Raw genomic sequence first — 12,190 nt, 5'->3', positions numbered from 1 at the left:
CCATAAACTCGAGTTTTGTCTTCTGGTGCTGGGCACACACTACTGAAACTGCTGGGGAAACCAAGGGCAGCAGGCGCGTGGCCAGTTAGTCCCTAGAAGGAAACTAGCCATTCATTGCTGTTGCAGTCCTACCCGGTCTCCCTTGCAGAGGACTCAGAAGGAGGTGCACCTGCCGTCCAAGACTTGCTCTCCTACTGGAGACTGGGCGCCTTTGGTGCCCTGATCCTTCCATTTACAACACGCTGATACTACATCCAGAACGTCACTCAATGCCAGAGTGGCAATTCTGGGAAAGCACGCATCCGAGGGTCTGCGGCATCGACCCCCGGATGGGCGATGGCTGGTGGCGGGCTGAGAGAGCTCCCAGCTGCCAGACAGCGCGGCTCTGCGCCCCCTGCACGCACAAGCCTGCGGTGCCAAATAATCCCCGCGAAAGAAGGTTAAACAGCGGAACCTTTCCTCTTGTAGCAATTAAATATACGGAGAAGCCTGTCCTCTGACGTGGCCCAACGGAAAATAAATTCCAGCGCGACCGCAAGTAAAAGGACACAGGGCGCGCGCGTGTGCCCCGGGCGGAGGTGGAGGTGAGATTATGGTTTCAAAGTCGCGAGGGGGTTAACTGAAAACCGACCGCGGGCCTGCGGATCCTAGGCATTTTGCAAACTAAAGCACCCACGTCCTGCCTTCTAGACCCTCTTCTGGGCTCCAACCAAGTGCCCTTCCCTTCCTTCTCCCATCGGACTCTAGGATTGGAAAAAAAAAAAAAAGTGAAATCCGCACTGTGTTAGACCCCGGGGCGGCGGGGGGTCGGGGGTGGGGGGTTCGTCCCTTCCCATCTCCCCAGTGCTCTTCCCCACCACCACCTGCTTTCACCGTCCCCGCCCCAGAACCCGAGATTCGTCACAGACTCCTCTCTCAGCCTCAGAAACAGCAGGTGAGCTCATTACCTCACCCAGAAATGTAACTTTAATAAAGAGATCTGGCCAGGGCAAATCCCCATGCACACCCACGCGGCGGCGGCGGCGGCGGCGGCGGCAGCTCACACACTAGCGATGTCTGCCTCAGGCTCTAGACCCCAGTCTCACTTCCCCCTTTCCCTTGAGAGGTTCAGAGGCTTCCAATCCTCTTCCCTGGGCCCCGCTCGCCAACAACTGAAGGGACGTGCAGGAATCAAAGAGGCGAGGAGGAAGTGAGCTTTTTTTTTTCTTCTTTGATATAAGGTAAAGAAAAGGGCAAGAGCAAACAGCAGCCCAAGTAACAGAAGTAATTTAGCAAGGATCTACGAAGGCAGAGAAACCAAAACTTCAAGGGGAGGGTGGGGGAGCCCAAACCCTTCCGTGGGGCGAGGAAATGAACCTGCCGCGCAGTCAAGTGACCGAGAGCGCGCAGACCGCGGGGCGAGGACCAACTCGTGTCAGCGCCCGGCGGGCCTGAGGACGCCCCCGAGGTGCGGAGAGGGATTCCCCGCTAGATATTTTACTTGTTGGGAATTTTGCCTTGTTTTTTTCTTTCTTTCTTTCTAAAGCACAGTACGGAACTGAGAACCCAAGCTCTCGGGTAGGTCCTGGCAATCCACAAGGCTATGGGTAAGGTCTCGCAAACCACAGCCAGCCCCGGCTGTTAATTCCAGTTCAGGCTGCGTGGGTTGCCTGCCATCACCCCCACACGCTCACCTCCCACCCAGACAATGGAACCACGTTTTTTCAAGGGTGGTGGGGAGGGATAAAAGTCCTTTTTTTCTCCTCTACCCCTCGCAGTCCTTCCTCATCTCAAAGCAAGGGGAAGTTACTAGGGGAATTATACGAAAAAGTGCGGGTAGTTATTTCATCCGACAGCTAAACGAAAGGAAAACTGCCCGGGGCGCAGCAGCGTGGACTTTGCCGCCCAGAGACGGGAGAAACGGTGGGAGGGTGAGAGCCGGCTGCCCGCCCGCAGCCCCAGGGACCAGGGAAGAGCCGCGCGATCCTGTCCGCGGGCTCCGGCAGCCTCGACCCCGGCCGCACCCAAAGTTCCTGGAGAGGTTTCCAGGCCCCCTTGCCCGACGCCCAAACTTGGGCCGCCCAGCCGAGACCAAAGGTGCGACCCAGGGGACTGAGCCCGGGGCCGGCTGTGCGTCCGGACGGGCCGTCCCCGTACCTCCCCCACGCGCCTGGGCGCACAGCCCGGCGGGCGCCAGGCCGGGGCCCGGGCCTTTAGGGACCTGCCCCCAGCACACGTCGTTCGGGGCTGCTCCAAGGCCCTTGCTCACCTGGCCTGAGGACTGCGGCGGAGATCAGGAGGCAGAAGACCAGACGGCAGGAGGGGGCAGCCTCGGATGCCATATTCCTCCTCCTTCTCGGGGGAGGGGGGCACTGACAGAGTCCACGCCGCAGGAGGGGGCGTCGTCCCGCGCCCCGCGGTGCCCGCGCGCTCGCGGGTCCCGACGCCGCAAGGGGCAGTCTCTTCGCCCAGACACACAGTCCCTCTGGGCTGTGGCGCTGCACCTTGGGCTTTCTGTCGCTCGCAACTTTCCACCTCCCGGGACCCCGACTCCTCCCTCCCAGTCAGCACTCGCCCTCGGTCTCTCCGGCCGCTCCTTCCCGCACCGGCGCCCTCTCTTTCCGCGAGACACTGGAGTAATAGGGAAAGGTGTTCCTGGTTCTTTTCGGCGGGTGTCTTCTTTTAGTTTCCTTCTCGTGCGGCGAGACTAATAATGGTAGTTGCAGCGTGCAAAAGGAAGCCCGGTGCGAGGGAACGGCCGGGGGCGACGGCGGGGCTCTGCGGGTCTCCTCAGGTGGCAGCGGCGGCGGAGGCAGAGCGAGCGGCGGCAGCGGTCTCCGGGCTGCTCTGAGTGGAGGGACCGGGAGGCGTGTGTAAGCGGCCTCTCTCCGCCTCCCCCGCCCCTCCCTCTTCTCCAGTCGCCTCTCTGCTTCCCCCGGAGCAGCGCGGAGCAGGTGGTTGGAGCGCCGATCCGCAGCCTAGAGGCGCTGCAGGACCGAGTCGGAGACGCAGCCCAGCGCCGGGACTCTGGCTGGTGGGGGAGAACCGTGCGCCCCAACCTGAGCGCGCCAGGGGGCGGAGCTTCCCGCTCGCGGAAAGTTCCGCCCCCTAGGCCACCCCCGCCAATCGGCAGGCGCGGGAGCCGCGCGCGCCCGGCTGGGTCTCAAGGAGCGACACTTCCCGTGGCGTTACCCGCGCCGTCACCACGCGGCCTCTTCCCTCTGCCCACGCAGCCTCGCCAAGCTTGGAAAAGTCAGACTGCTCTTTTCTTGCCCCCAGAAGCCCCACCCACTGCCTCGCTCATCCAGGACTTTCCGCGCTGTTGCTGCCTTCTCTCCTGTGATGAGCAGTGGGGCAGGGCGCTTTGGGTCCAGGGACGTAAAGGGGTAGGAGAAATGGGAAAGAAGGAAACTCCTGGGAGCTAGCGGGGACAGCCGCTGGGTGTCCCGGGCCACCCGGGTCCTGCCCTGACTCTCCTGTAGCTTTTCAGACTCCGCCGCCCCTTGTAAGCCCCTGGCTCTGGCTCTCAGCCTCCCTTCCAGGCAGCCCACCCACCGCAGTTCGCCGCTCCGTACCGAGAAGAGCCTAGCTCTTTTTCCCCCGGGGCAATTAAATCAGGAATTTGTAGACCTTATTCTGTTACTGATTTTCCCAACGTCTACAAATCTAGAGCGCGCGCCGCTGTTACTTCCAATTAAGTGGTGATTTTTTTTTTTTTAAGTGACAAACAGAAAATCCTCAAATTACTCAGATTAAAAGCCAAGCTCCTCCTGGCGCGTTCCAGAAAGCCAGGCGCCCCAACAGATGGACAGGCGTCTCAGGCAATTTTTGAAGATTGAACCACCTCCCAAGGCGGAACGCAGGGGAGCCTGTGTGGCTTTCAGATCAGGCACAGAGCTCGAAGGAAGGGTTTTCTCCAGAACGCCGAGGTGGAGCTGTGGAACCCTAAAGGGATTCTAAATCAGGGATGAGCGATCACAACTCTGATCCCCGAAGCGTAAGAAAATTTTGGTCCCTGAGACTCCTCTCCCGGGGTACTAAGCAGTCTTACATGCGTCCCAGGATCACCCTTGTGTGGGGGCTGATCTTCAACAGGGAATAGCAACTAGTAACAGTCACGTCCTGGGCTTCCATCAAAAGGCTGGAAGTCGCCAGCCAGATGGGGGTTAGGGTGTGGGGATGGCAGAAGCTGAAGGGAAACAGAACCCTCGCATTCCCACCCCCTCCGCACGCCAACACGCAGCTTGTGAATCCTTTATCTTTCCGTGCTCGAAACTACTGAGCTTCCTCTTCAGCTGTGATTTTTCTCAAAAGCCTGCCTGTCTTGTTCTCCCGGTTCTCCTTACAGTAACAGTATTCTAAGGTAGAGAGCTCTTAATATTTTTACCTCAAATTTAGTTGCTCCCCTTGGGTTTAACATCAACAAGAAGGCTAATGCTAGAAAGCAAACACCTTTTAGCTCTGTATTCTGTGAGCTAAGTTTGCCTGGACTGTTAGCATTCCCATGGGATCCTGCAGACTCCCATTTGGGAATTGTTTTTCTTTTAACTGCGCCTCATCCTAACGATTTGTTTAACCTGAATCTGCAAACTCTCTATCTGACCTTTGTATTTGGGGTGGGAATTAATAAGCCTAATTGTTTAAAAGTAGATTGGTGAAACAGAGACTGTCTCTGATACTTATTAACCGTGTGGTCTTGGACAACTCAATCTCTCTAATCCTCCAATGATACCGAAAGTGCTAACTTCACAGGATTGTGGTTGAGATTAAATGAGATCACAGAGATAACTAACTGATGGATACAGAAGGCGCTAGGGCTTTGGGGGTGTAGACAAAGCCTTTTTAGAATTCCTGTTCTGCACTTACTCAGTGAGTGACCTTGAGCAAGAGTCAGTCTCTCAACACTGAAGGGTGATGTCACATTACAATGCCACTTTCAAAAGTGTGCAGCTAAATTGGGTGAATATACATTATGTGAGTTAAGGATATTGAACACACTGCAACTCTGGAAGCACCTGATTATATGTACATATCTCTGTGTGTATAATAAATATATTTATGTATAATCCATGGCTCCTAGAATTCCTTTTGGAGAACAATATGTTCTAGTTTAGGAAGATGACTTAATAGCCAGTTGGGATAATAACTCTAAAGATTGTTGATGGTATATAGCTAAAACCATAAAAATAATGGTAAAACTGCTCTGTAGTCAACAAAATCATAAAAACTGCAATAATAATTTGACAGGGGAATGTGGCAGGATTCTGAAAAGAGAAGGAAAGAGGGCTCAATCATACAAGCTGGAGTCTGGCATGGTTAAAAGCCTGTAAATATATTTTAATTAGTTTATTAGCAAGACTTATTGAGAACTTATTGCATGTTGGGTTACTCAGCAATTTATAGGAATGAATGGACATAATCCCCTATGAAAAAATTTTATGAAGTAATTATTATTTTCATTTTCATGTTACTCATGAAGGAACAGATATTCAAAAATATGAAGGAACTTTCACAAGGTCACACAATGATTCACAGAAATGATAAATCCAGACTTGTACCACAGGCACTCTGCTTCTAGAACTGAGCTCCTGGTAACCTTTGCTCATCAGTGTCCACTTTGCCCATTAGAGGTGTATAGCTATGAATTTGTGCTTTTAATATAAATTCCTGCATCTTTCCAAAACTTTAATAAAATAGGCTTCCCTCAAACACATTTTCCTTGAGGAAATTAATAAAGCAGTATACTCAATTTGCATGGGCGACGTGTGGTGCATATGAGATGACAAGACCTTTTCTAAACTGAAATAATGCAGCATAAGCAAGAGTTCAGAGTTAGAAACAAACATTAAAATGTAAGCTCCACAAAATAATACAACGAAACGGGAGTATATGCCTTTCAACATCTAGGTAATGGGAGATTGGATCCATCTTACTTAGTTCTTAAGTGGAAGAGTGTTTCCAGCTGCCATCTGGATGGCACTCACTCTTGTTACAACCGAGGATACATAGTATCCCAATGATATTTATCAGAGAGTTTAGTCATGCATCAGAGCCTCGTGATGGGTACTTCTGACTGCAGGAGGTAAAATGAATAATGTTCAGCCAGGGGAGAAATATTTCATGTTACCTGGAACATAAGAAGAGCTTTGCATTTTAAATATAAAAGAATGCATCATCAATCAGGACAGTATGCTCCAAGCAGTGACACAGCACAGTAGGCAGATCCTACTTGGGGTCTGTTGAGACCAGAACTCAGGAGCCCCAGTGTTCAAGTCAGGACCCTTTGTCCTGTACTAAAACATTATGGGACAACATAGCCAGTTAAGGCATGTGAGCATTTGAAATATGAAAGTGATTTTTCCCCAGGTTAGCTTAAAAGATTTTTGACTAGGGATGTGATTTCACCAAAGATGATTTTGGAAGCTGAAGACATTTGCTCTTCAACACCATATGTCATAGTGTTTTTGTGTGCCCCCCCCCTTATTTTTGAACAAAACTGCATGCAATTCAACAACATTTGGCTCGTGTTCTTCACCTTGTTCCTCCCCATTGGTGAATACGTACATGTAGTCATACTTTGCAAGTAGATAGAGCACTCCAGCCACATTTTAAAGTGAATTCTATGTAGTGAGAAGGAGTTCTTTATAAAATATGTACCCTCACACAAACTTGAATTTATAAGGGGTAATGACAAGAAGGGATGAAAGGGGTTCCATTGGTTCTTGAATAATTGAACTTGGATGAACTAAGTTTAGGAAAGCAAAGAAAAGGGATCAAGTCTTAGTCACTACAGTGAGGACTTTGGAATATAAATTGAGAAAACAATCTATAAGAGAAACTGGACAGAAAAAAAAAAAAGTCGCCATCACAGAGAATAAAACCCAAAGCCCAAAGCTGAGAATAAAAGATTGATTAGTAAAACTCCTAAGTGACTTTTCTAAGCAAGAGCCTGGGCTAATGCACTGATGACACAGATTAAAGTAGGGGCTAAGTGGGATTTATATTAATTCTTGGACGATATAAAACTTTTAAAGAGGAACAAATTACTTATGTATAAGATAAGACTTTTGCTTCAGGATCTAAAGCTTTTTTAAAAAACAAACAAACAAATGCTTTCTAAAATCACTTCTAGATATCACCATGAAGTGAAATGAGTATTTGACTTTCTAAGAATATGCCCATTGAATTTATCCTATAATGTCAATTGCTGATACTAATGTTAGTCATTGAATTAATAAAATTCTGTAACATATTTTCAATGATACTAGCTAATAAAGGTATATCACTGGAGTTCAGAAGATCAAAGAACTTCAAAGTCTATGGTAAACATTAAGTTTTTGTTTCAGATGCTCAATTTCTGGGCACAAAAAGATGTTCGTTGTTATTTCAGTAGAACTAGAAATCCACTTAGTCATTTTCTTTCCTGTCCCAGACATGAGCAATGGGAAAAGAATCTAGCTAGGAAATTTGACTATGAAACTTACACCATATAAAGTGGATGTCAAAAACCCTTAGTATATCAAAACTCTTAGTTCATTACTGATTTCAGTAGATGCATAATAATACAATCACAAGGCATAACAGTCTGGGATTACCCTACAACTTGAGAGTTTCTCCTCAAAGGTCACAGTATATTTTCAGCTTTTTAACTGAACTAAGTGTCTCACTTAGGTTTTTGGAAAGTAGAAAATGACTCAGAGTATGGTTATTCATATGTTTGATGTCTTCAAAGAAACTTGAACTTGATTAAGTATTTTCAAGATGTCCCTTACTAATCTCTATTAGCCTTGTCAGATATTTACTAGTCATTGTGATCAATAATAATTCCATTTAGGAATATGAGGTGAAGATATAGTAATGGTAAAACATAAAATATATTTTATATTTAAAACAAGGAAATCACCATGGATCTAATGGACTTCTAGAAAGTCAAATTAATTATGTATAAGGCCCCAGTTACACATACTATTTTCTCCTAAAATAAATAAGATAGTTGAGTTCACAAGAAAGTATTAAGAAGCAATTCTTGGATAAATGTATAATCCTTGAAGAGAAAAGACTTGTTAATTAGGAAAAAGGATTAATAACACTGAATCAAGGCTCATTGATTATGTAATATAAGAAAGAACTTTAGAATCCTAGTGCTTTTCAGGGCCTTACAAGTAATTTCAGGGGCAGACATTTAGCTCAATGGTTAAGATTCCTGCATCCCATGTGGTTACCTGGTTCTTGTCCCAACTCCTCTTCTAATCTAGATTCCTTGCTAATGGGCACCCTGGGAGGCAGCAGGTGATGGGTCATATACTGGGGTCCCTGCCACCACCTCTAGGAGACCCATGATTGATACCAGGTGCTGGCTTTGTCCTGGCCCAGCCCCCAGCTGTTGCAGGCATTTGGGGGAAGGAAACTTTCGTATAAAGTGAAAATTTAAAAAGAGTGATTTAAATAAATGTTATTAGTGAGTATTTGAAAGTAAACCTTCTTCTAGGATAGGGATGACTCTGGTTTGATTCAGCTACAAAGATCTCCTCAATATTCCTAAATATACCTAATGCACTCACATCTCCGGGACTTTGCTCTTTCTGTTTTTGCTACCTGGAAATTTTTTCCTTCAGCCATTAATGTGACTGGCTCCATCACTTCTTTTAATACTTTTGCTCAAATACTTGTTACTCACTCTTATTGAGCCTTCCATGAACAATTATTTAAAATTTAACTCCCTAACCCCCAAATTCCTTACCTCTCTTTCCTGCTTCATTTTTCTCCATTATAATCTATCAGCCTCTAGCATAATATATACTTAGTTTAAGGATTTTAATGATATACCTTTCTTTGCTATAAACAATGCTCAATAAGTTCATATTTTTCATTTGTTTTATCTTCCGCTTTATGTCAAAAATAGACAGAGCTGGCACATGATATTTGAATAATAGTGAAGCCATGAATTCATGATAATATCAGTGAATAATATGTTATAATGCAAAATAATTAATAAACTGATAAGATGGATCTGTTTTGGCTGAAGTTTGATATGTAGCAAGAGGTTCACCACCTCCTGTAGTCAGAAAAACCACTGAGCTAATCTAAGTATTTTAAATGACAGATGAAGTAATGGAGGTCCTAAGAGCCAAACGCTTAACCAGAATTCACTGTTATGGGTACCCTTCTTGTTTAAATGCAAATATAGCACTTTCAAGTAGAGCAAATATACAAGACACTCTGTAACTTTTAAGTCAAACTCTAGGAATAATAATAAGATCTGATGTATATCAGACAGCATTAATCAATCTCAAATACATGCATTTATAAAAACTCTTTTCAGAGCAAACATTCTGAGTAATGTTCTATATAACATTTCACTAAGGCATGATTATAGATGCAGTACCAATATTGCAGAGTCTACAGACTTAGTTCAGTATCAAAGGTTTTAAGCCTCAATGTTCTTTATACTTTGTTCTCTACAGGGTGAATTTGGCAAAGTTATAACTCTAAGCAGTGTATTCCACAAACATAGATGATTCATAATGTATTCAGCTAACAGAGCTTTAGGACAAATATTTAATTTAATTTAATGTCCAGCATTTTAACATTACATGGAGGTGTTTAATGTGTTTAGTTTTCTTTGTAAGGGCAAGAAATTCACTTAATAATTGATCTCAAGGTGAAAAGATTGTGAGAAAATGCAAAACATATTAAAACAGCTGTATAGGCCAATGTGCAAAAACATTTATAAACATGTATATGTTTATAAACATGTATATGTTCTTTCAACAAAACCCCCATAATCTGTGTTGTGTTCTAGCTGTCAAAGAGGTAGATCAAATGCTTTTGGCCATTATTCTGGTTTTAAAATTCTATTAATGCTAGTTTATTGATACATCTTTCAAGTCAAATGACTTGTCTTATTATAGAGAATGACACCCAAGTTATAGGGTGAAATAGTCCATCCAGTAGCGGGAGATAATAGCAGGGAAGAAATGAGGTAGAAGATGATACAACTGCTACTGAGGTAAAAAGATCTGAGTAACTAAGAGCCACCTTCTCAATGAGGCTAATTGGTATGATCTCTACTTTGTGTACCCTTTCCAAGCTGATCCTTGATATTTCTTTGCTTTAAGGGTTGAATTTAGTGTCCATTTAATCCTGAAATCAATAGTTGTGTCAGCCCTGAGAAATCTAAGGTATAATCTGAATCATGCACTATTTTAAAATGTCTTTAAGTCTAAAAAATTAATTCAGAATGACACTCTTTGGAGATTCTTTTCTAAGTACATTAACCAGTTTTTCTATCTTGAGATGGCTCTTCTCCATCCACATAAATTCCTGATGTGAAATTTAAGATGAAAAATACTTATTCTAGTATTAACCTGTCCTTCCAGTTTGAAAATGATGAATGGCTCCTTTCTCCTTTCCCCTTCTCCCAACTTAATACCCTGTCTTTTGCCTGCTTTCTACAAACTTAGCATGAACTCATGATAATTTATGAATGAAGGAATGAGTATATGATGGCCTGTGTGCCAATGAAAGAAACAGATGTCCAAAAAGTGATGAGTCATAGATCATAGAAACAAAACAGAATAAATTAACATATCTTAAAATATTGGCCAAAAAGAAATTTACCTCTCACTATGTCCTCATCCTGTCTGCCATTCATATTTTTAAATCAGGGAAATATTATTTATATAATTCTAGCCAGCCAGCCAGCCAGCCAGCCAACAAGATTCTGACATTAAGTGAGAATTTTTACTATGGCTTTTGTAATTGTCAGGAGATTTAAAGTTAAGAGTAAGAAAAATCCAACTCCATTCAGCTTATCCAAAAGAAAAAAAAAGGAGAGGCGAGCCGGCGCCGTGGCTCAATAGGCTAATCCTCCACCTTGCGGCGCCGGCACACCGGGTTCTAGTCCCGGTTGGGGCGCCGGATTCTGTCCCGGTTGCCCCTCTTCCAGGCCAGCTCTCTGCTATGGCCAGGGAGTGCAGTGGAGGATGGCCCAGGTGCTTGGGCCCTGCACCCCATGGGAGACCAGGAAAAAGCACCTGGCTCCTGGCTCCTGCCAGGATCAGCGCGGTGCGCCGGCTGCAGCGGCGGCCATTGGAGGGTGAACCAACGGCAAAAGGAAGACCTTTCTCTCTCTGTCTCTCTCTCTCACTGTCCACTCTGCCTGTCAAAAAAAAAAAAAAAAAAAAAAAAAAAAAAAAAAAAAAAAGGAGAGGCGGTGACTTAACAGGTAAAACTGAGAATTTCAAAAGCATGTATATATTTAGACATAGCAGGATCCAGGCATTTGAGCAAGATTGTTAATATTCTTTGTCCATCTTTCCATATCTTAGCTTTACAGGCCTTTGCTTGGCTTTGACTATTTTCTCAATTTCCTCTGCTTAGCTCAGCTGCCTCAATACAGAAAAGATGGCTATTTGAACATCTGAGTCTACATCCACAAAATTGAGATCATAAAGGAAAGGAGATCCTTTTACTCATGAAAAAGTTTTGCTTGGCTCTGTCACTTCTTGTGTATTTTACTGTGAACAATAGGATCCCTTCCTGTAATTGGCCAGGCAGTCACATGTCCTACCTTGCAATCAGGAAGCAAGTGGGCACCATGTTGACAGCATCTCAGACTCACAGAAATGGGAAGCCATGACCCAGCAAACAGACAATACCAACAGATATGTACTTATTTTTCCTTGTATTATTTTGCATTGATTCTAAACACCAATATGGCTCTCCATCTGCATTGTGCACAATGAGACCTTTTGGTTAACAGAGGGAAAAAAAAATATTTGGAACATGGGAAACCTAGTTTTAGTCTCATCCTTTTCTCTTTTAGGAGGCTATATTTGTTTAGAGGAAAACAGAAAATTATTTGTTAAATAGCATTTCCCTATCCAATCTATGGTCTAATTATGTGAGGAATGAGGGAAGCATTGGTATTGTTTTATGTTTAGAAAGATGTGAAATAAAGTGAGGAAATAGATATTCTATTGTGTTTGCAAATATACTTACTTCCTCTAGATACAAAGTCAATATAAGGTACACTCAGACAATCTGATGGAATAAGCAGGTTTTGAAGGTGAGTACTGAGTAACTCTTTTCAAATATATTTGCCATATTTTTTACTAAGGCTCTTTGTCCAGCAATATATCACTTTGATCAGCCTGCTGTTGTCCTTGCCATAAGGAAAGAAAAAAGAAGATAAATAGCCAGAAATACA

General features: G+C 44.7%; 1 protein-coding gene across 2 annotated transcripts in view; it reads right to left on the bottom strand.

The window, feature by feature from the left end:
• Window positions 1-3,035, bottom strand: part of ALCAM (activated leukocyte cell adhesion molecule) — a 208,528-nt gene extending 205,493 nt beyond the window's left edge. For both annotated transcript variants that reach the window (XM_002716725.6, XM_008267007.5), the window contains exon 1: window positions 2,249-3,035. In XM_002716725.6, coding sequence (XP_002716771.3) covers window positions 2,249-2,321 — 73 coding nt within the window. In that variant the 5' untranslated portion in view covers window positions 2,322-3,035. The remainder of the gene's footprint in view (window positions 1-2,248) is intronic.
• Between the last annotated feature and the right edge of the window lie 9,155 nt (window positions 3,036-12,190).

The sequence above is a fragment of the Oryctolagus cuniculus genome, chromosome 4 (genome assembly GCF_051225735.1).
Source record: "Oryctolagus cuniculus isolate XC-2025 breed Fujian yellow rabbit chromosome 4, ASM5122573v1, whole genome shotgun sequence".
NCBI lineage: Eukaryota > Metazoa > Chordata > Mammalia > Lagomorpha > Leporidae > Oryctolagus > Oryctolagus cuniculus.
Note: the sequence above shows the minus strand (reverse complement) of the source record. Positions and strands in the feature narration are given on the sequence as shown.